This window comes from Juglans regia, chromosome 3, assembly GCF_001411555.2.
Source record: "Juglans regia cultivar Chandler chromosome 3, Walnut 2.0, whole genome shotgun sequence".
NCBI classification, from domain to species: domain Eukaryota; kingdom Viridiplantae; phylum Streptophyta; class Magnoliopsida; order Fagales; family Juglandaceae; genus Juglans; species Juglans regia.
In genome coordinates, this window is record NC_049903.1 from 23,279,517 (window position 1) to 23,304,738 (window position 25,222).

General features: G+C 35.3%; 2 protein-coding genes across 7 annotated transcripts; both read right to left on the minus strand.

The window, feature by feature from the left end:
• Positions 1–2,074: 2,074 nt before the first annotated feature.
• On the minus strand, positions 2,075–5,688 carry LOC109000851 (beta-glucuronosyltransferase GlcAT14A). Of its 2 annotated transcripts, none has more exons than XR_004801056.1 (4): positions 4,838–5,686; positions 4,646–4,721; positions 4,390–4,505; positions 2,075–2,818 (listed from the first exon to the last, which is right to left on the minus strand). XR_004801056.1 is itself a non-coding variant. In XM_018977860.2 (4 exons), the coding sequence occupies exons 1-4, from the start codon at positions 5,333–5,335 to the stop codon at positions 2,289–2,291; spliced, it is 1,215 nt and encodes a 404-aa protein (XP_018833405.1). In that variant the 5' UTR covers positions 5,336–5,688; the 3' UTR covers positions 2,099–2,288. The 2 variants fall into 2 exon arrangements, 1 of the variants encoding a protein (XP_018833405.1); XM_018977860.2 differs by having other exon boundaries at positions 2,099–2,818; positions 4,843–5,688.
• A 3,777-nt stretch (positions 5,689–9,465) lies between these two features.
• LOC109000852 lies at positions 9,466–23,555 on the minus strand. Of its 5 annotated transcripts, XR_001997783.2 has the most exons (5): positions 23,152–23,555; positions 21,834–22,095; positions 20,468–20,543; positions 20,042–20,122; positions 19,021–19,353 (listed from the first exon to the last, which is right to left on the minus strand). XR_001997783.2 is itself a non-coding variant. In XM_035688005.1 (4 exons), the coding sequence occupies exons 1-3, from the start codon at positions 23,326–23,328 to the stop codon at positions 20,476–20,478; spliced, it is 507 nt and encodes a 168-aa protein (XP_035543898.1). In that variant the 5' UTR covers positions 23,329–23,555; the 3' UTR covers positions 9,466–9,625; positions 20,468–20,475. The 5 variants fall into 5 exon arrangements, 4 of the variants coding, with proteins under 4 accessions (XP_035543898.1, XP_018833411.2, XP_018833409.2 ...); XM_035688005.1 differs by lacking the exons at positions 19,021–19,353; positions 20,042–20,122 and adding an exon at positions 9,466–9,625; XM_018977866.2 differs by lacking the exon at positions 20,042–20,122 and having other exon boundaries at positions 19,160–19,353.
• Between the last annotated feature and the right edge of the window lie 1,667 nt (positions 23,556–25,222).

Here is a 25,222-nt window from a genome sequence, read left to right on the forward strand (position 1 = left end):
GCAGCAAAAATGACTCAAAATCCTTCATGATGGTCATGGAACTTCTTAGTGGTTGGGTGGAGAAGGAGGTGCATGGGAAAACCATGGCAAGAGGTTGGTTCAAATTCAATCCAAACAATTCCTACACAAACTAGACTAAAATGAACCTGGTTTGGTTCTTTGAGTTGGTTGATGCAACTAATTTCGTCCAAGGCTCAAACTGAGTTTGGAAGGGTCTCATGAGGTGTTTAAGGACCATATTATCCTTGAGGACAAACCACAAAAGTGTTGGACCCAAGGGCAAAATAGTCCAAGCATTACAAAGAGCAATGCACAAAACAGATTGAAGCTTGGTTTGGGCTTGTTATGTCATTTTTCTTAATGACATGTGGGATGGTTTAGTTAGGGTATTAACATAATCTAATCATGGTTTAAAGGAGTATTAATTCCAGAAAATTTGAATTAAAAAGTTTAACAAAAGATTAAGCATGATTAAACTTCAAAACATGGCTTAAAGTGCACTAACCTCAAGTATGATGGTTAATGGCCTTAGCTAATTTTCAAAACTTAACTTGGGTACTTTGAGTGTGATTTGTGCTTAAGAAAACCAATGGTATGATGTATTGGACATTTGATCTTTAAATGGTGAAATGAGTCCAAACATGGCTTTGGGCCTTTTGGGCTTGAAAAGGGCCAAGGATCCAATCTACACCAAAGGCCTTATGCCTTTGATTTCCTAAGGACTTTGTTCAAGATTTTCTTCGGCTAGGCCCATGAATGCACTTGGGGTATGGATGTTACAGTTATAAAAAAGCCATGGCCTCCCATCGCACACACGTTGCTTATCGGCTTGGTTTGCAAAGGTTATTTCAAAAACATTTCTTTTGACTTCCAAAGATTTAGCTACCTTACAAACCCGCCATACTTTTGCCATTGTAGACTCAATAACTTTCTGGCTAATACTCCTTTCGACGCACACCTTCCCTACCAAACTACACTCCCCTTTGTAGTTTAATTCTTCCAATATACCATTGACGCACACCTCATCTGTTAAGCGTAGCTTCTCCTATTTTTCTTCAAATTCATTCATTTTCTCTATCGTATTCTCCACCTTCTACTTTCATTAACGATTGAGTTGCCCACTCATAAAACCCACTCTGCCTCCTACTCTGTTGCATGTCCATCTCAATTCTGTTAGAATCTTAATGGTCCCACTAACTTCACCTCAGCCTTCCCAGAGAGAGGAGAGAGAAGACTTGGGATAAAGTCTTCCATTGACATTTCTTACTTGGACTAACTAATCAACATTCTCACATTTTATACTTTGAAAGTATTTAAAGTAATTTACTATATTAAAATCCAAATAAATAAATGTGATTAACATAAAAGTAAAAATAAGATAAACACATATAATCAATCATACAGCATATATGAAAAACTCATGCACATATATAATGAGGCTAAAACTAAAATAGGATAACGGTTCATAAAAAGGTACTTGCAGCCAAATGGCGGTACTATGATACTATCCCTCATTTAGTGGGCAGTCCAAGGTTCCAAAATCTAGCTGCCTTTTTATCACATATTTTCGATCAAAAAGGAAAAAATGGGCCCTACAAGCATAGACCTAGAAAGCCGTGCATTGGGCTGCCAAGTGTCGGCTGCACTTGGCACTAGGCTACTTAATCCAGTCTTATTGCTCTAAAATGGGGCTGGATTTTTACTTTTTAAGAAGCGGCTCAAACCCATTTATTTATATTTGCTCAAAATCCATCATCTTCTTTATCGAAGATTTTGCTATTTATTGACCAAAGAAAATTGCATAACGTTATGGTAGCTCAAGTGCAATTTGATCGACTTCTTGCGCTAATTTTATTTGGCATTCCTTTGGTTCGATGGTAGAATATGGTACCCCTCATTCCAAAATTAAAAGAAAAATAATTTGTATAAGTTTTAAATAGATAAATTTCATACAAGTCCTTGTAAAAAAATAGACTCTACCTTAAAAAATGTAAAAATAAAAACTATTACTTATTTGTGTGACCCATTTTTTGCTAAAAGACTTGTATGAGACTTGGACCTGACATTACTCAAATTAAAAATAGAAAGAGAGAGCAACTGAATTCAATTTTTACCTTTATACATGTATGTTGTAATCCTGTTTATTACCAATTAAACTTGAGAGATCTAACAGGCATGTGACACATAATTCTGAAAACTTTCTCATGTCCCAAAATTTTTAAAAAAAAATCAAGCAACTGTATTAATTATGACAAGGAGAATTCATATATATGATCATGAAAGAATCATCATCTACATTGCTGCCTGCGGAAACTCCTCTCGGAAACAATTCTTGTGAGCAAAGTTTTCAGCCTTCTAGCTCCTGCTCCAGGCCTCAAAACACCATAGTTCTCACTTCGCAAGGCTGAGCAAGTATTGTGGCGCTTCTGATCTCCAGTACTACTCCCAGAACACCACCCACCAAAAGCAAACTGTCCGCGGCGTCTTTTGAGAAGCTGGCGATCGATTTTGTCAAGAACTCTGTCATTTTTCTTAAACTTCCTGGCAAAAGGGCGGTTGCACAGAACCATGTTCCTAAAGTCTCCTAGTCCAAGGGACCTCGGGTGCTGCTTCGGGGGGTTATCCCAGGTAATGTAGTGGAGATCATGGTTAACTGTAGTGTTCTTGTAGTCTTTAGAGTTGCATATAAGTGTCTGGAAGTATCCCTCAGGAGTTGAGACGAAGTTGGTATAGTATAGTAGGAGAGTCCTTGGCAAATTGTCCCACCCAATTATGCAATACTCGGCAAAAGATCTTGACACTATTGTCCAAGCTGAACCTGAGATATATAGGGAACCCAATATAAAAAAGGATAAAATCATCATCATCTTTAATGCATTTAGATATTACACTAATTCAAACCACACATTCAGCATAGGAATTATGAATTCAAAATGATCAGGACTTGATTAAATAGATATTTTGATCACATGGAAACAACTTCTTTTCTTTTTCTAGCTCGCACCTAGCTACTACTGTTAACAGATCATGGCTATTGATCAGATCCCTGTACATCTATTATTATTATTATTATAAGGACCTGCTACGTCCACCGATGATTTTTACTTACAATCCAAAATATTTTTTATTTTTTTAACCCTTTTAATTATTTTTCAAAAAAATTAAAAATCATATATTTATTAAAAAAATACTTCATTAATCATTGAGTTAAAAAAAATTAACATTCGGTATAAATTTTCGGTACAATCTGTAGTGGGAATATAATTTCTCTTATTATCATTATTATTATTTGAGGGTACTGTAAAGCTGAAGTTGGATGATTAATTGATCGAAAGTCACAGTATAAACATGTCTTGTGTTGAATTCATGCATTCCATCATCTAAATTTCGTAAGATACTCCGTACAAGCAGGAAAGCATGCATGTCAGCATTTAAAAAAGAGTAGTTTAAAAAAAGAGAAAAAAAAAAGACAAGCATCCGCATATGCATTTTCTGTCTAGATCATGCAGCCTCATAAGAGGTTCCTTGGAATACAAACCAAGTCAGCTTATGGGAATTGGGATATTTCTCCTTGATTTCCCCCTTCACATTATGTATCGGTTGTGTGCTTTTATTTTTGGGCGACACTGGTTAGTGGAGGAATGGGATGCCGAAACAAACCACAGAGAAGTTCTTGGTGCCAATAAATTTAACATCAAGAGAATTAGGAGAATGAAAAGGACATTATGATTTGTTAACAATTAGCATATCAAAACACAAACATTGACGACCTTATACCTAATCAGAGAAAATCTTGAATAAAAATTATTACAAAATTAAAATTTTTTTTTAATATATTTTTTTTTTTTAATTTAAAAATGTTGAATTATTTTTTAGATTTTATTCGGAGGAACCCCAACGGGATTATCCTGTGAAGAGAGAATGTTGAGGAGAAAAAAAATAGATAGAATAATTCTACATACAAGCGTGAAGTGCGTAAACGCCACGTAATGACTTTGACAAAAAAGTGTGATCCATTATTAAAAAATTAATTTTTTCATGTGAATCTCATATTTATTCATTTTTTTAAAAAAGATTATACGACAGTTGTACAATTTACAGTTAAAAATATCTTTTCTCAAATAAATAATATGAAATGTTTGAAATAAAACAATAAATAAATTGAGCAAGATTAAAGAAGTGGTAACATGGGGTCCCATGCACCAACTTTTATGTCATCTCTTCAGAAGTTCACATGCTACCCACAAGTTATCAATAAATGATGAAGGCAGATAAAAAAGCATTATACATGTATCTGCGAAGCCTTTTAAAGGGTTGCCATTTATATATGCAAATGATTTTTAGTTAAATACGACATCAATAAGAAGAAGATAAAGATGGGGAAAAAACCTGTATAGAGCTTGAAAGCTGTAGGGATGGTCCTTTGTTTAATAACCCACCAAATCTCAGATTTGTTGCGTCTATACAGTGCTGGGTCTATTATTATCGGCTTGGCTCTCTTGTTCCTGAAATAAGTATGGCATTTGGTTGGTAAGCCACCTATATTTTACGGCATTTAAAACTACGTTAAACAAAAGAGCCTAATCAGCAATTTAAAAAAGAAATTATAATAATAATAAGAAATTATAATTTCTTTCTCTCTCACAGTTTCCAACCCAAGTGACTGCTGTGCTGTATGAAATTGAGATGTCTCGGCAACTCAGAGAAGGCATGAATTAGATCTGAAAATTAGAACAGGCAAACTGGAACTAAAACTCGCTTGGGATGCAAAATTAAGAACAGAATCAATCAAACACGATTGAAGAACAGAGCAAAAAAATAAAAAAAGGGCACTCACCCTACCATCTTGAGTAATCAAGGGATAGTCGGAGGCGCTAAGGTTTATGAACCAATCCCATTTGCAGGTTCTCAAGAGCATTGCCATTGCATGAAGAGTGGTGGCAAGCATAGTCGGTCCTCTGTACGTCACCAAGTTTGGTTTCTTCACAACCCAGACATTTCCCACTTGACTGAAAACTGGGTCTCCGGCCACAAACTTGGCTACATCTCGATGCTCCGTTGCCGGAGCACCGTAATCCAAGTGAATCAAATAGTAATTACCTGGATGATACAGTGCGCGTAGCAGACGTTTTAGCTTCCCGGAATCGCCTTTGGATGCTGAGATCAGGTAGGCAAAGGTTGCCGGATATGATTTGTTAGATTTTTGTATGTTCAAGTAGTTCACAATCGGTCTGAAGTTTGATATGGGTATGGATATTTTTCTTGGAATGTATACAAGAGAGAACAGAATTGTACTGGTTAGCATGAAAAATATCATGAAAACTTTGACACCCATTACTGAGAAAACGTCGGTCAAGAAAAAACAAAAAAGAAGAGAAAAATCTGAGAGAAACAGATGAAGGGTGAGGAAGAAATTAATTGGGAGGGGAGGAGGAGTTGGGTAGTAAGGTTGGGGAGGAGGCTGTAGCTAAAATGTTAATGTTGGAGAGTTGCTTAACTTTAGGAGGAGGAATAATGAAAAGTCTGGAAATTTTGTGGATTACATCTTTGGGTTCCTTGCTTCCAAGGAAAGGTCTCCATTTGTCAATATATTGTCGGTGGGAGTAATTTTTATCACAAAAGAGACTTGATTGCAATGGACATCTTACTTCTCAGTTCATGGATTTCGCTTTCACTTCACATTTGTAGCTTGAATGTTCAGCATCTATCATTCTCTACATTACCTTTTTCTACTAGTCGAGATTTTATATTATAACTCTTTTGATTTTTTTTTTCTTTTTTTGTTAAAAGATGATGATTGAGGTCCTATATCCTGTCAGTGTAGTTGGGCCGGTCCATTTTCAATCAAATGTGCTATATATTTAGGTTTCCGGGCTGGTTGAGCCCAACTCTTTCCCAAAAAACCCAAATTTTGTTGAGCTATCGCATTGGTTAAATAAACGGACTCCATTGGGCTTTATTGGAATCTTCTGTAAGTCCAATCTAAGTAAGTACATCACAAAGAGACAGTTTTTCTCAAGAGAAATATTATGCATCAGTTGTTATTTACTCACACTTCTTTAACAACTCAGTATCAAGTTCTGTTTATGTTGAAAATTAGAGAGAAATAAATAGCAAGAGAATTGATAGAAAGTGCTATACATGTTTATCCATGTTTATTCATTGCGAATTTTTTGTGTGTTAATGATTCTCAAGACATTTTTTTATAAGCATCAGAGGATAAAGAATATGAAAGGACAATACATGAATTAATGAGCTACATCGATAAATTTAGAAATTCTAAGCATTGATACATGAATGTTTTAGAATTCTAAGAGGTGGAATCTGAATGGTTATCGACCAATTTTATGTGTGCATTTATAACACTCTCCCTTGGATGATCATACACAAAGAACATGACTCTTCAAAACTTTTCCAAGAAAAAACACAATGGAAAAAAAATAGCAAAGGAAAAAGAATCCAATATTTTTGTGTCTTGAAATGTTATAGCTAGGGGTGTAACCGGTCCGGTCCAGTCCGGTTTTGGATTAAATTTAGGAACGAACTGGTATGTACCGGTTTTGTATTTTTCAAAACCGATTACGCACCGGTTACCCTCCTAAACCGGTACTTCCGGTTTTACCGGTTTCCGGTCCAGTTTTCCGATTTTTTTAACATGTAAATTTCACAATTTGTCATTAAAAATTTATTTATAAAAAATAAAAGATTTGATTTTAAAAAACTGTTTTATACTTTTATTAATATATTAGACTATATAATAGTATTAATATTAGACTATTGATATAGTTATAAGTTATATATTAATATTAGTTATAAACTTTTAGTGATTTAGTATTAACATTTTATGTAATAATTTATAAATTATAATAAGAAATTATTTCATATATGAATATATATTATATATAAAATTTCACATAAAAATTTATAATTATACATTATATATAAAACTTATATATATTAATATTTAATATATATAAAATATTTTGTATAAAACTTATATATAAAAATATTAATTTTTATTTTTTTTAATCAACCGGTCCGGTCCGGTTCGGTCCGGGCCAAAAAATCCTGAAACCGGCCGGTTTTTACATTTTAAAAACCAGTTCCGGATCGGACCGGTTCAAAACCGGTAAAACAGGTCCGGTTTGGTCCGGTCCGGACCGGTTTTCTGATTTTCCGGTTTGAGTTTACACCCCTAGTTATAGGATTGCCTCCACAAAATTGCATTACCATGTAAAAGGATGACCTTTATCTATGTATAAGTGCTTCAAGATTTTTTCCATATAAGATGATTGATAGATAAAAATTCCATTTGAAAAGTACTTAATTTGCATACTAAGATAAAATTTTGTTTTTCTAAGATCTATCATTTTAAACTCATTTTTTAAACAAGTTACAATTTTCATGTGCTCTTCTGAAACTCCCAATAAGATTTATATAATTTGCATATACCGCAACAATAGTAAATCCTAAGTCTGACTTTTTAATGAAAACAAGCAAGCAAATTGTATTATTTTCAAATATTCCATTTAGTAGATATTTACTGAGACGATTGTACTATATGCGTCTTTGCTTTAACCCATATAAAAATATTTGTAGCTTGATAGAATAAATATTTCGAGATTTTGAATTACATGCTTCAGCATTTTATGTCCTTTCATGAATATATACAGATATATATATATTATTATCCAGTGATCCATATAAATATGTTGTAACAACATCCACTAGACGCACATACATACTTTTTGCGATTACCAAAAATCTAAATTTAAATGTATCTGCTACAATGAAATATGTTTCTTCATAATTAATATCAGGTTTCTGTGATAAACTTTGTGCAACAAATTGTGTTTTGTATACCACAATTTTATTTTTCTTGTTACGTTTACGTACAAATACTCACTTATATCTAACAAGCATTCCACTTTCAGGTGTTTGGATTACAAGCCTAAATACTTCATGTTTAGCAATTCACAAGATATTGCACATTAAGCTTATCAAACTTTATTCTATAACTATTGGAAGATATTATTAATTCAAGCAAAATTGATTTTTATTTTTTTTTTATTTTTTTTTATCACTAATGCAATATCTTGAGTGTTAAGATGAACCAAAATCCAACGAACATGGAATTGGGAGATGAAGTTGCTGTGGATGGGGCCAGCCGAGGATGGCGAGGCAGCTTGTGGTGACCGATCAAGAAGATTGGTCTAGAATCCAACCTATACTAGTGATTGATCATTGTTCCAATTAATACAAGAAAATACAGAAATATGTATAATTTGTGAAAAATATTAGACATGCATCAAATAAACAATATTCCATCGAAATAAATGGAATCTTAAATTTTACGTACGTACATAAAAGGCATGCAGCTAGTGACCTTCATTGCTTGTGTTGTGGTTTTTATATGTAGTGTGTAATGGATAAAATATCCCATGCCCAATATAACATACCAGGCCGAGTCCATGAGGGAGGATTTATCATTACGAAGTAAGAAGGCACAAGAGTCATCTCCAGCCTAGCGATTTCTCTTGTAAATGCCGAATGGTGACATTCGTGCCTCAATCACTGCTAGTGAGTTACCTCAGGGAACGAGCTTTGCTCTTGCACCTAGTGCAGTCGAGCTCCACGCTCACACCTAGCGTGATTGAGTTATCTCTCGCCTAAATCTCTCATTATAGTGGATTAGCACTCCAAACGATTCAGGGACATAGGATCTATGCTGAACCACCTAAATATGTGTCTCATTCTCTATTTACATTTACTTTATTTATTTTTTATTCACTATTATGAGTACATGTACAGACACCATAATGCCGCTTCGGACCGCCACCATGGGTCACAAACGACACTAATCAAGGCCCAAGCTTTCCCTTCCAAGCTAAGTACGAATCTTTCCCCATTCCGGTCTTTGGGGCGATTTACATCCTTAACATAGTGAGTAATTTTAATGAGTTGTAAAAATAAATTTGTTTCATTCTAATAATTCTCTTGATGAGAAGAAAGGAAACTAAACATGACTGACTACAAATCTTCCACAAAGACATGCTGATCATCATGTGTCCTTATGTTGCTTGTGCTCTCTTATTTAAGAAAATTCATAACGAGGTTGCCTCTTGTAACACCCCACTTGAAAGGTCCATTAAGACTTGACCTTAGCTCCCATAATCCTAGTTAGTGTAAGATGATAATTATTTTCTTTTTTGGAAAACTTTTAGGGATTAATTTTTTTTAGCATGAGAATAACACCCTAGGTTTAGTTAGAATTAGTGGGAGAATTCTAGTATTTTATTTTTAGAATAACTACCAAGAGGCCAATAGTGGTATGACACATAGTGTAACGCCCGTCCTTGTGGTGAGACCTTTTATAAAATGATTTTAGAAAAGACGACGGAAATTACCATTCGATTTAAAACCTTTTTTTTTTTTACTTCCATACCCAGGGTGCAAGACTCTACGTTGTAAAATAAAATGTGCTTTGAAAATAAAATGGTTTACAGCGGAAAACATTAATCTTAAGATACAAAGGCCTCTCATACAATTAAAACTCTCATGCATAGACATCCGTGCTCTTTTCATTGGGTCGTGTCCGTCCTGACGCGTACTGCTCATTCAGTTCCTGTGGGAGGAGGGGCACATATAAAAAATAAAATGAGTCGAATACTCAGTAAGCATTACTTCATACAGTTAAAATATAATAACATAGGTTTTCATTCATGCATTCATCATCCCATACATACTATACGTACATGCATACATGCATTCCTTTGAAAACATCACTAGGCATAATTTTTCTTTAAAAAAAGAGTTTTTTTTTTTTTTTGTGAAACGTAGGGGTGGCAATATGTGACACGACCCGTTAACCCAATACGAATACGACACGATAAAAGCGGGTTAGGGTTTAGCCTTAACGGGTTTGGGTCAAAATGGGTTGACCTGTTAAGACACGATTGTTTAATGAGTCACTAACGGGTCAACCTGTTATGACCCGTTATAACCCGTTATGACCCGTTAAGAAAATTAAATTTACCTTTATACCCTTAGACCTAAAGGGCAAGGAGGATGCTCCACTTCATTTTTCAAGTTCTAAATTTGTTTAAATCTGTGTTTTTAATTTTTTATTATATTTGGGATTGTAACATTAATATATTTACATTGTATGTTTTGTTTATTATATTTTAAATGTAATTTTAATAATGAATATTATTATAAATTGTGTGGATCATATTTGTTTGGATTGTAATTTTAGACTTGTAGTTAGTTTTTCATTTTTTATAGATATTATTTATATTTAAATATTTATATAAAATCAATTAAGTCAAACGGGTCGTGTCGTGTCGTGTTGTATCGTGTCTGTTCAACCCATTAACGTAAACGGGTTGAAACGGAACAGGTCGTGTTTTGTCAATTTATTTCTTATTCATTAATGGGTCGTGTCGTGTCAACCCATTATCTTACCATGTCGTGTTCGGGTTTGGAATTTTGACACGAAATCCTTAACGGGTAGTGTTCGTGTCGACCCATTTAGTGTAATGTACATACCTTGACACGACATAAACACAACCCGTTAACACGATTTGACACCCCTAGTGAAACGTATCTCCCGTCAATGCCTTCATTTCTTCAAGAATTTGTGCATTCATACATTCTTTCTTATAACTTTCTTTGGCTTATACACACTATTACGCCCATGTATTGGGGTTAGCGGTCTTCCTTTGGACCCGGACTCTGCCTGGAATCCCTTTTTAGTCAGAGGGCAGCACTTGGTGCACTACTAGTACTATTTACCCGGCATTGCAATCTGCTCATTCCTTTGGTACCATTTTCATTCATTCATATGGTCATTACGTATTTTCATATATTAAACGTTCAGTCATTTCAGTCATTTTCTTTTTAGTCCTTTCATTTAACAGTTCATTCATGGAAAAACGTCACTTTAAAAGCATGGGTTTAAACATCATCTTTCATCGCATCATTAGAGTATCGCTTAAGGCTCGAGGTATAAGCCTCAACATTTCTTTTCTTAGAAAATACATACAAGAGATACAACGTATAGTCATTCATTCACATGCATACAATTAATACTTTGGTTGCATAAAAAGTGGCTGCCAAGAAGGGCCATACATACGTATATCTTTGAAAATTTAGCACGCTTTTCGTAAAACATCTTTCTTGTCATTTCGTAATGCATCATAAAGGAAAAACATTTCATTTTCATTCTTCATATCGTTTAGAAAACTCTAGAAGAGTATGAACGTAATACTTACATGGACTCCATGCTACTTTCATATCATGCAGTCCATTCATGTGCGTGTCAGACGACAACTTATATGCATACACGTAACCTTAGCGTCATTCTTTATCTAATGCATAAGCAACTAAACCATCAATACACGCCACACGACTTTAAGCCAAATTCTAAGGCTTAAGCACCGTGCAACTATGCTTAAGATAGATTACTCATTACATATGGTGAATCCGTCCGGCACATGTGTCTAACCAAATTACACACGTATCTTACCCCTTATCACCTAAGACCAACATATAACATGTTAATCACCTGCTTGTGTAAACAAGCCCCATACTCCGATACCAACCTTCTCTTAACCCGACTAGCATGATTCTTCATGTTACTCGTCCCTCTTGACAATTCATCCCAACACTTAATATGACAAGACTCCATTCATAACTACACCTTACGTCACGTCATAGCTCGAGACTACTTCCAAGCTACACCGTGACCTTGTCACATCACCTGACATCCCGCTACATCACTCTTACGCTAACTCCTCACCCATCACAAGCACGACTTCTTGCTTAACCATGTCTCTCCATGACATTCCCCTGTCATGCTTGCGCTGCGCACTCTTACACTTATTCTGTCACTTCGCACATACTCCCAGCCATAAGTCAACTACACGATGACACATGTCACCTCAGACTACAAGCCACATCGCAACTACTTTGAGACATTGTTCCACAATTCCCGACACTACTTATCATATTCTACGCACATCAACTACGTAGCCATCCTTATCTTCGTGACACGCCACACGGTATATCACTGCACCTCATGGAGTACACTCCACGTGTACTCCCTTCACACACGCTACGCCACATCACCACTACGACATTCATACCATATGGTGCATCACTCCACCACATGGAGTTCACTCCACGTGTGCTCCCTTCACACACGCTACGCCACACAGAGTTCCCATTCCACATTACACCATGAGGGTATATTTTATATATACTCTCATCCCACACTACGCCACGAAAGTACACTTTACGTGTACTCTCTTCCCAATCCACACGACGCCACGTCACCATTATAGCACAGTCCATAACACTACACAACACACTTCCCAACTACGCCCAACACTTCGCATACACAGCACATCACATCACCACACTAGATAACGAACTCCACAAATACTAATAGCACAGTCTACAACCTAATCAACTAATTAACATCTAACATAAATAACGAGGGATATAGGGTTATACCATCGTCGAGGTTGACCTGTGCGTTGCTCTTTGACCATCACGATCGATGACGTCGGAAGGGTCGTACGTGGCGGCTGACCCATGTACGATGGCTATTCACCTTACATGGTGGCTGTTTGGGCATTTGGATAGCTAGGTGTGGTCTTGGACGGACTCATGGTGGCCTCGTTGTGGTGGCGAGGGGCGAAACACAACGTATCTAGCCATGTACAGTGGCTGTTAGCCACGTATAGTGGTTGTCCACCATGTATGGTGGCTGTCTACCACGTAAAGTGGTGGTTTGGGCTTGGGGCTAGGCTAGGGGAGGTCAAGGGAGGCTGAAGGCGGCTTCATGGTGGCTGGGGCGGGGGAGCACGGTGGAGCCGTGGGTTTCCCAAGGGGAACCCGTGTGTCTCAAATAGGGGAAATGGAGGGGGAGCTCGGTTGGTCGTTGGCTGGCCATGTAGGGCTTAGGGGGTCGCTAGTGGAGTTGTGGTGGCGAGGTGGAGGCGGCAAATCTAAGCCGTGTGTGAGGGAGAGTCCGTGAGAGAGGGGGCATGCGTGAGGGGTAGATCGACACTATGGGTGACTGGGGAGGTCACCGGTGGGAGGAGAAGCCTTTGGTGGTGGTGTGATGGCCGTGGGTATGGTGAACCCATGGGTTGGAGGAGCTCCATGCAGTTGAGGAAGGGGCTACTGGCTTCGGGTCAAAGGGAGGAGAAAGAGGGAGGCCAGGGGGTGCTCGGTGGAGGCCTCGGTTGATGACGGCGGCACTAGGAGGAGATAAATGGGTGAAACCCATTTCGGTTGGGCTATTGTAGGAGGAGAGAGGGAGATGCACGTGGGGGAGGTCGGTGGTGGCAGTGAGGCTGGGTGGCACACGGTGGCGTCGGGCGGAGAGAGGGAGAATCGGGTGAGAGGAAGGAGAGCTTGCAGCGTACATGTGAGGGAGAGGGAAGAGAGAGAGAGGGAAGGGAAAGTGAGGGAGAAAGGAAGGGGGCTTGGGTATTTAATCCAGGCCCTTCATCTTGGGATCTTCAAAACGATCTAACGGTAGAGAATTAAAATACTGATTTAAAATGCGTAAACATTAACTTAACTAAAAGCACTGAGATGAATTAAGATAGAATATTATTTAAACTAAACTTTAGTTTATAAAATAATATTCTTTCATCATTAATAAAATGATGAAATCTTATTTAATATCTTTAAGAGCATAAAACCATCTAATTAATTAGAATTTTCAACATAATTTAACTCACATAACATTTTAAATAATTGAAATCATTTTAATAAAATGATATTAAAATGATTTCCTGCAATTATAATATTTTTGGAGCTATTAAAAAATATTATAATTGTATTATTTAAAATCAATATTGGATCAATAACATTGGAAATATCCCATATAAATATTTCTAGTGCATTTAAAACACTAGGCGTACTTTAAAAATCACATAATATCTTTAGAACACACCATAGAGATTTGGCCCACATAACGAGACTCGCAATTGAATTTGCTTACATTAGAAAGAAGGAGCGGGGTGTTACACATAGCATTATTAATGGTCTAAGCATAAAGGGCTAGGTATGGATGGATTTAGGAGTAAGCCAAGAGTGTTTAATTAAGGGCACTCAATCACTAAGGATGTGATGGGCTAATAATAAGTGTCATAAGCCTAGACTCATTTGGATTTATAAGGTTTTAGACCCCTCTTGAAGAATCTTAGAAATTAGGCCCAAATATGTAGTGGGCATGAAGCCTTTGGGCCTAACTTAGTGAGAATGAAGGCCTTTGGCCCAACATAAGAAAGATTTGTTATTTGGAACCAAACTTGGTAGGCCTTTGAGACCTTAGATGAGCCCTCAAATCTGGACATTAGGTCTATTCAATAACCCACAACCAAGCCCACCTACAAGGCTTACACAAATGGCCCAACAAGCCCAACCCACAAGGCCCAAAAGAAGTGACTAAGACTAGGGACAGAAGCCCACATACACCATACCATTAGTTTCCCTCAAGCTCAAGATGTGCCACACGCCCCTAGGGTTCCCACCTAACCATGGTTAAGCTTATAACTTGAATTAAGAAGTACTAATCATCTCACACATGATTAGTAAGCTCTGAACTATGTTTTTAGTTTAATTTTTCTTTAATTTATTTACCACATTTATAATCTGAAATTTCTGGTTTTTATTGTTGATTTGCATTGTTCTTAGACTAACTTAGAAGTTTGGGTTTGACCCAACACATGCCATTAGGAGCCAAGCCATGTCAATGCTCAAATCACCATCAATCGACACCTAGGTGCCGTGTGCACTTAAATCAAACCGGCCTCTAGCCCACGCCATTTCCACCATATTTTCAATTGTAATTGCACCACTCACACCTTACCACACCAGCCAAGGTTCATACCCAGCATTGGGCGAAATGGCTCCAAGAAACCAAACCAAAATCCAACCATTTTCTTAGAAAATCTAGTTGGAACCAAACCAAATGACCATGGTGAATTCATTAACTCTCTTATTGAATGATTGTCACTGATACCAACTCAAACTCGAACTTGAGCTCGAACTCGTCGGCACAAGGATAGAACTCTACAAGTCATCTTCACATTAAAACTCTTTAACCGACTGCATTTTCAAATTCTAAGTCATGCACATCTCTACCTTCCACTAGGATTCATGTCCCAATAGAACTCTCTTACAATTTTACAATTCATCTTCACATTAAAACTCTTAAATCGACTCCTTATATATATGTTCAACCCCATGCACTTTACGTGTATCTCATTCCTCTTCAAGCCCCAGTGTAGTTTCTGCTTACCCAAAATCATGCAGAACATCTATATTCCACCAACATCCCTCACATTTTCTCTCTCCTTTTAGTTCACATGATCAATTTCATGTAGGAAATATTGGATTAACAATGTGAGGTAAGTAGCATGATCATACCATTACACATATGTACGGTAAACAACATGTCTTTTATAAAAATATTTGCACATATGTAGAGATGGTAATTATTGATGAGTTGTCATTTAGAGTTGTTGAAGGACAGAGATTTAGGAAAGTGTGTTGGTCTCTTGAACCTCGGTTTAAAGTGTCATGTCGTGTTACAGTTGTAAGAGAATGTATGAAATTGTATGAATGTGAAAAGGGGAAACTTACAAAAGTGTTAAAAAATGATGGCATGAGGATTTCATTGATGACTGATACATGGACATCAGTATAGAATTTAAATTATATGTGTCTAACTACACACTTCATTGATAAAGATTGAAAATTGCAGAAAAAAAATCATTAACTTTTATTTAATCCCTAATCATCGAGGGGGAACTATTGAGAGATATGTTGAGTCATGCTTGCTTGATTGGGGCATTGATAGAATATTTGTTGTGACTGTTGATAATGCAAGTTCAAATGATACTGCAATTTCATATTTGAAACATTTTTTGAGTGGAAATTTGTTGGGGGTAAGTATATGCACATGAGATGTTATGCTCATATATTGAATCTTATCGTGAACGAGGGTTTGAAGGAGTGCAATGACACCATCACAATGGTTAGAAATGCAGTTAGATATGTTTGTTCATCTTCCGCAAGATTAGACAAGTTTAAGAGATGTGCAGAAAAAGAAAAAATTGATTGTAAGAAAATGTTGTGTCTTGATGTACAGATAAGATGGAACTCAACTTATATGATGTTGGAGGCGACTGAGAAGTTTGAGAAGGCTTTTAGGCGGATGGAGAGTGAGAATTATAATTACCTCTCTTACTTTAATGATGGCCCTGGGTCTGGGCATATGGGGCCTCCTAAAGTTAGGGAGTGAGAGCTAGTGCGGGTTTTTGTTAAGTTTTTTGGAATGTTTTATGATGCCACTAATAGGTTTTCTAGGTCTTTATATATGACAGCCAACACCAGTTTTCTGGAGATTTGTGATCTCCAAAATGAGTTGATGGAGTTGAGCGAGAGTCCTAATAGTTGCTTGAGGAGTATGTCCATAAATATGAGAACAAAATATGATAAGTATTGGAGGTCATTAGACAGGCTGAACTTGTTCATATTAATTGCAGGTGTGCTTGATCCACGAAGCAAGTTACAACTTCTTACTTTCCACTTGAGGAAAGTTCATGATGAGTTTCGTGCTAAGGAGTTGGTGTCGAGTGTGAAACAGGCATAGAAAGATTTGTATGCGAAATATAATGCGGAATTCGGCTCCACCACGAGTACCCAAGAACATGAGCCCCCTCTTACATCTGGAACCATGAATGATGGTAATGGCAAGCATAAGGCCAAATGGTTCTACAAGTGGTATAAAGCATTTTCCCCATTGGATCTAATAGTGCCAAAACAAAAGTGGATCGAGATGGTTGTGAGGCATTCTCCACATCGTTTGACTTGTTGACTTGGTAGAAATTAATGAAACTAACTATCCTATACTCGCAAGAATTGCACGAGAATTATTGGCCATATATGTTTCCACGGTTGTGTCCGAGTCAGCATTTAGTATGAGAGGTCGTGTGCTTGATCCTTTTTAGAGTTCATTGGCTCCGAAAACCGTTAGAGGCACTTATTTGTACTCAAAATTGGTTAAGGTATCCGGCAACAACCATTGATATCTGGGAGGCTATGAATAATGTGGAGAGTTTCATAGTAGAATCAGGTAATATTTTATTTGTTTTCATTATAATTTAGTTTTAGTATTTTTTATAATCCAAATTCACTAACATTTGATGTTTTATTCTTATTACTAATATTAATTAATGTTTGTATATAGAGTTGGGCACACAATCAAACATGACAACTATTGAATATTGAAGGCTTGAAGGCTTGAAGTTGAAGTAGCAACTATTGAAGGTTAAAGTTGAAGTTGAAGTTGAAGTTGGGCACCCAATTTGTTGTCATTTAATTATGTTATATTTTTTTGTTGCATTTTGCTATGCTTAAGTCAATTTGTTTTTATTTTTTGTTTTTAATATGTATTAAGTAATACTAAACATCTAGTGAAATTATTTTTATTTTTATAATTATGTAAAAAGTAGTAAGTAACAATTAATATAGTTAGTTACTTAGTAATAGTAGAAAATTATAAATGACATTACTATTAAAATTTAAAATAAAATCAACTCAAAAAAAGGTCAAAAACAATTTGGATAATGAATTGAGAAAAAAAGAAGTCCAAAACATATGTTAAATTGGCCCAATTGAGCAAGAACAAAGGCCCAAGAAAAAGCTCAAACCGACCAGCAACCGGCTGGACTGAAGTCGGCCAGTTTCAGCCCTTAACACCGATCAGTTTCGATTTGTTTTTAGCATAAAAAATCATGGTCGGTCGGTTTTAGTTTTCTCACAAAACTGAACCGACATAGTCGATTTTCAGGCCTAATCATTACCATCTTGAGGTCACCATGTTTCACAATCTAAGCATTTGAGCCCGTGAAGATGAATATCACTAACATGAACACCAACATGCATGCTAGGGTTTATAGGGTTAAGTAAGGAATTTTATCAAGTTCTAACACATGAAAAAAAATTCTTAATTTTAGTCACTTTAAACACTCAAGAACATTGTAAATTGGTCTCTAACGTATTCTTAGATAATATCTACATGATGATGTATAAACAAAGTGTTCATGTATAAATGTTGATTTTGAGCATGAATTATCTTGCATATATCTCATAAACATTCGGATTAATGAGGCATGTGATGTTTTATTAAACTTTTACATATCCAAGCATTCTTACAAATTGACATGTTCAAAAGTTATGATAATTCATACAAAGTTTGATTGCTCAAGCAAAAACACATGCCATTTAATATGTTTGTCATATGCATAGCTTAAAAAATATTTTTATCATGACCCCAAATGCTAGGATGAGGAAGTATCATAGTGAAACTCCTCTGTCCACTTTGGAGTGAATAAAAATGGAATGGTAACACTTGAATTGACGAAAATTAGTCAACGGACAATTGCTAGATCCTCTTTAAAGGATTCCAGGGTGATTGTCATATGTAAATGATACCTAAGACTCGTGAGTACACATGAATGAAAGTATGAAAGTTTAATTTGGCAGACATGATGAAATGAATCCAGCAGGTACACACAGTGCAAAATGGGTAGCTATTATGTTACCATATGTTAAGCAAGATGTTTTGAAAAGATCAGAAATGCAAAACTTTGTTTCTTTGAAGAAGTGTTCTCTATAAGAAAATGTATTATATTGATTTGAAAGTTATTCAAAACTTGTTTATACAAAAAAGTCTGAATAAAAGAAATAAAAGTACGTGTTCTACATTCATGCATTTCCTGTTTATTATTTATTATGTTTGTGTTATCTTATTGTATGTTGATTGCTAACTTACTGGATTTTCCATGAAATCTCATCCCTTTATTTTCTAAACTGCCACAACAAAAGTAACTAAGTTGTAGCAAGACCACATGATGGATATGGACATGAGTCAATTGATCGACCATGGAGAATGAACTGGACCTGGATCGACATTTAGATATGATGCTCATGTTTATAAAAATGGTCCTGCGTATTAATCAATGCATCAGAGAGATGCTTTGAATAAGAGTTTTATGAAGCCCCGCCTAACTAAGACATGAATAAGGAGAAATATGAGTTCTCCATTTGTTAATGTTTAAGTTTAATAAGTAAACAGTCCGATGAGGCTGAACTATAGTTATCAAATGATTATGGGGGTATGTTTTAGATATTCTGGTGCAAATTTTGTATGAACTTGACTCTCTGTTGCAATTATTACATACTACTAAATCATTAGTAGATTACATTGCACGTCATAAATGTGAAGCTGTGACCATGTGTTGCATATCCCGACACTTCAAATCTCTGCCAAAAGACAAGTAGAGATTGGGGGTGTCACACATGATTTTTAGGAATTGTTAAGAGGAACAAATCAAGGTTTTGGAGCACCATGTGCTTGTGGTTTTTATTTTTTATTTTTTTTTATCAATGCCAATTAATGGCAAATGATTTGAAAATATGGAGATGCAAGGATAATCTTTTTCTTTTGTTTCTAAACACAAGAATTATGAAAAATCTAAAGTCTCCAGAAATGATGAATCATACACCAGACAAAAGCATATTGCAAGCTGTAGATATTAAAATCCAATGTAAGTGAAGCTACATTGTACAAAAATAAGGTGCCGTTGTAAACCTGCTTATTACACATTTAAAGTTCATACAAACTTTAATGAAAAATGATATTTACAATCGTAAAATACGCAAGCGTCGCATAATCCCTTTAAAAAAATGAATAAATAAGAGACCTATATAAAAAAGAAATAATTTTTTAATAGTAAATCTCATACTTTTCCAAAAGAATTACGCTGCGCTTGCTCTTTCCACGACTGTATCTCCTAGCATTACTCAATTTTAATTAGGTATATTAAGAACGAGGGCAATGGCTATTTCAATTCAAAAAAACCATCTTTGAAAAATAATATGAAATCCATTTTTTTGTTTTTTCATTGGCACGTGTCCAAGAACAAAATCTCAACTAATCTTGCAAGTGCACCTTGGGTAATTCAAGAGAAAGTTCCTTCAGTCCGATAGTCCCTAAAAATTGTTTGCACCCAAGAAGATTCAAACCTTGTACCTGGAGAAAGTACACAACCAAAACCAAGGTCCTTACCACTTGAGCCAACCCCTAGAGATTAAATGCATTTTATTTCCTATGCAGCTATGCTGTATCATATTCATCGCTACAGAACATCTCATGATATTTATCACAGTTCACTAACCATTTGAATTTTATCACTTATCTAATGATTCAAGTACAATTTTTTTTATAAGTAATGATTCAAGTACAATTTTTTTTGTATAAGTAATGATTCAAGTACAATTGAAATGCTATATAACTAAAAATACGTGTATTAGTATTGCAATATTAAAGCTAAATACAGCAGCAGGCGACAGCAAAATTGAGGGAATAGAATCAAACCACACAAGTCATTTGGGTCCAAGATGACCTAGGCCACCACATTCTGAACACATTATGTTACCAGTTCCACCACAACCTACACGGCAAAAATTATAATGTCAGACTAACATCTGTTTCAAATATAATCATCACTACCAAAGCAGATACTGATTAATTCTTCCTGAAACAATCAAAGTAACAAAATATGGTCTAATTCTATAATGTATTCCTCCATGGACAATGCTTTTGTTTCAGAAGGGGAATTTTCATTCCATTCCATTGCATAATCAGCCAACAAAAACTGCTTCGACAATTCATTTTCATGCACTCCCATTTATTGGTTGCTGACTTTCCTTGTCGAGCACATTTCTCTTCAGCTTCTTCTAGCAATAAAGTGCAGTGCCCTAATACTTAGCTTCACAAACAATACCTTTTTGTCTTCACTTTTGGGCCCCCACACAAAAAACGTCTCGAAACTAGCTTCCCACTCTAGACAATCCTCTGCCTACATTCCCACTTTGGGCTTAGATGCTCCTCATCATCTCCCATAGCTGTGCCCTCACAGTCACACTGTTTGTAGTTCAGGGTTTGTGAGAGAGATTCCTAATATGTGAACAAAGTTGTTCTATGAGACTCTGTGTCTCTCACTTTCTAAAAAAAAAAGATGCCGGTTGACGATAGTGTTCTGTGGTGGTTTTCAGGCAATGAACTATAGGGTTCTAGATCAGGAGTGCAGATGATTGGGCTGATGGGAAAGTCAAGAGACCCAATAACAACAACTCAATAAACCAAATAATATTATCACAATTCAAGTGGGAACACCATTTCTATAACAAGTTTATGAACTCACCATGCAGCACTATTCATCAAGTTATCAATTATCTATTATGATTTTGACCTTTGGAGATAATATGAATAATATACTAGATGAAGCAGATTTCTTTGTAACCATAACCCATGTCTGCCTTTTCACACGAGTAGTTCTCACTTTCAGCTTCCCTTCTTTCTTTTCTCCTTTCCTTTTTGCATCAATTTATTTATATTATATTTTAGAAATATGCAATAAATTTTCTATGCAATTTAAACATCTCCTTTATATGGCCCCAACTTTGGTACTCTTTTAAATAATAACTGGATAGGTTGTTCCTCAACAAGAAGCAAATGCATTCGCATCTTCAACTTTTCTAACTTCTTGCCAGTCTTAGCTTTCATTAGAAGTTGGTCCTGGGCAAGGATGCCAGATCTAATAATAATTCAAGTTTCATAAATTAACACAGAATAAGGAAACAACCAAGTTCAACATAATTAAACTAGAATAAAGCAAAGTTCATCACATTTTTACATGAACACATTTATCTAGGTCATTAGAAGAGGGGTGGTAATATACCTAGGCAGCGAACTTTGACAATAATGCCCTGGCTCTCCAGAATTGAATCAACGTATAAGCCTGAACCAGTGCAAGTCATGCAAAGGACTGCACCTTTGGCTTGACAATCTGGGCATCGAGGATTACTTCCAATCATTTTTTCAGCTAAAGAGATCCCAACAGGCTTCTCGATTCTTTCTTCAGGTATAGGCTTATCATAACAAAACAGAGATTCAAGACTGCTTCTCTGCCCATGATTATCTCCTGCTGAACATGATTCAGCCTAAAATTGAATGGAAAAAAATTAATAAATCCAAAGCCATGGTTAACATGAGTTTTTCAAGAACACAAAATGGAGGACAACTCAGTAAAAATACTACAGAAGACTTCCAGGTACTTTCATACTATACACAAACATACAAATGTGTATGTTCAATCTTGATAGATCTATGAATACCCGTGCACAAGTGCTTTTGAACTGAACGCAATTGTTCAGAACAGATAAGTGATCATGAGAAACAAAAAATCTGGTAACAACAAATTTCAATTTGAGGAAGCATTGTCATTGTTTTCTGGAGCATTCCAAGCATGACGCATGGACTGATTATCAATCCACAGAAAAGAACATTACTTCACCGATCATATCCCAATGATATAGATCTCGTAAAAACTAAGTCATTTTCTATTCATGGATATCGTCTTGTTGTAATACGATTGACTACGCCCAATGTGCAAAGAAGATAAATCATGCCATGTTTTTTTCTTTTACTCAAGTCAAGTACCGACGCAGCTGCATATGGCACCTACTTTCCGAAAAATCATATCCGTTTTAATCAGATTCATTTGAATCTGAATATGCAGTTTTAATCTCCACGCAGTCCTATTCATCCTTAAATAATTTGGACATTACAAACTTCGTTTAATACATGAAGTATTTTGACTCATACATTACCACTTCTTAGGTACTCTATGTTCAATGATTGGGCAAAGATGCTTTCATGAGAGAGCCTGACCGCATTCCTAATAAGTCTCTATCCAGAAATTAGAAAAAACAATACAAATTTCGTCAAGAAAAACTTCATCAACGATAAGACCCAGATCCGAGGCAAAGGTTTTTTATATGGCATGCCTTCTTGTCTCTTATACACCAGTTAGAGGGAAACTGGTGGGTTTTAGAGACAAAACTTACTCTTTGAACTGCATACTAACTCATAATACATCAAGATCGTTTGAATCTTACAAGGTTTTCGTCCGGGCAAATACCCAGCAAAAATAAATCGCACACGTATCATATTTAAAATGTTTACGACAAAAAAATAAGAAAAGAGGGAGGACGTACCCCTTGGGAAAGAGAGGGATAAACAGAGCCGTTAGGAGAGACGGCATAGATTTTTCCGAACGTCTCACGTCCATTGAAAGGAAACCCAGATAGAATCTCCCGTGTTGGTTTCCTAAATTTCGGTGGAGATTTAGGCAAAACGATAAATGACGCTATTGTTTGAGTAGCGGAATTCATGGCAATCTTCTGAATTTCAAGATAGATAAGAAGAACCAGAGGAATTAGAAGAAATGAATATTTAAGAGAGATATAGAGAGCGAACGAGCTTCGGAGGAATCGCCGATTTGGGTATCGGATGCCTCGTTGTTAACGATGGAGCGAAATGGGATGGGAACGATGGGTGAACCGTGAAGGAAGCTGCAGCAACATTGCTCTTCTCATTTATTTTAATTTTGAGTCGTGCTAGGTTACGATAATTTTTTATATGATTTTATATTTTTAAATATTAAAAAAATACTTAATATCATTAAAAAATACTTATTTAATAATTAAAAAAAAAGACTTATCGTTTGGATAGTGAGAAGTGTTGAAAATGTTTGTGAATAGTAGTAAAAAAGTAATAATAAAATATTGAATAGTAGTAAAAAGTAGGTAAAAAGTAATGAATAGTAGAAAAGTAGGTAAAAAGTAATAATAAAGTAAAGAATAGTAGTGAGAGTATCTCAAGTACTCTCACTTGCCAAACACACCTTAGATTGGGACCCGAAGTATTTCTCCTCAATTTTTTAAAAAACGATAGGGATCTCGATAATAGGTCTCGACATAGATCTTGACAGTATTTTTTTTATTCATTAATTAAAGAAATATTCTTTTAATAATGTTATAAATTTTTTTAAATGTTTAAAATGAATAAAATAAATTTAGAAAAATACTCATGTCGGAAGAATTCCTTGATCACTATAGTGCCAACCAAAAATAAATAGAAAACTCGTACGTCATGAGTTTAAGAAAGAAACAATTTATATCAGTCATTATTCACCACCTCACATCTCCACATCCTATAAAAAATATCCTCATATTCTATAAAAAATATCTATACACCCTATGAAATAGCTCTAGGTGTAGAATATAAAAGTGAATAATAATTTATGCATAATAATCTCCTCAACAAATCATCAATCTATTTCTAAAAAAGCATGCTATTAAAGTAGAATATCTAATTTTGAATCTTAATTTAACATTTTATTCTATTAATTAAATATTTTATATATTAAACTTATTTATTAGAAAAAAATGTAACACTTAGAAAACATTTAAAAATATAATATAAATAATTAAATTTATTTTTTTATACTTTTAACATTTTTACGAGTGACCTATACTTATAACTTCCGATCTAACTCTGACTCTAAATTTGGGCTTTTTTAATGGGTTTTTTTTAGCTAATTTGAAATTTCAATTTGGCAATTTTAGGCACTCACTAATCGGATTTGGGCTTCCATATTTTAATGTTTTTAAAAATATTTTTTCAAATTTCAATTTTATTAAAACATAATCAAAATTGTAAAAATAAACCATTCATACAAATTAAAAATACATAACCAAAATTACAAACCTAAATCATTGATACAAATTAAAAATACATAACCAAAATTACAAAGCTAAATCATTTACTAGGATCACTACAAGTTATAAAAACATAACCAAAATTACAAAACTAAAGCATTAACTAGAATCACTAGAAGTTAAAAAAACTTAACCAAAATTACAAAACTAAATCATTCACTCACTACAAGTTGAAAAAACATAACCAAACCTATAACTAATCGGTATTAATTTACAACAACAAGAAGTTACAAACTTAGTTTATATATTTTATTTGTTCTATTTGGAGATCATTTGATTGGTCAAAAGTTGTTTAAACTACAGAAAAGTCATCTAAGCGATAAACTGGAGTGTATTATATTTTGGAATTTTTGACCAAGATAATGGATAGATCTTGGTCCGAAATTTTTATGGAGTACTATTAACATGTGTATATGATTATTAATTGAGTATGTGTTGCATGATTAAAGGTTTTGATGAAAGAGTTTCTTAGATCTAGAAACTAGAAGAGGAAAAACAATTTATG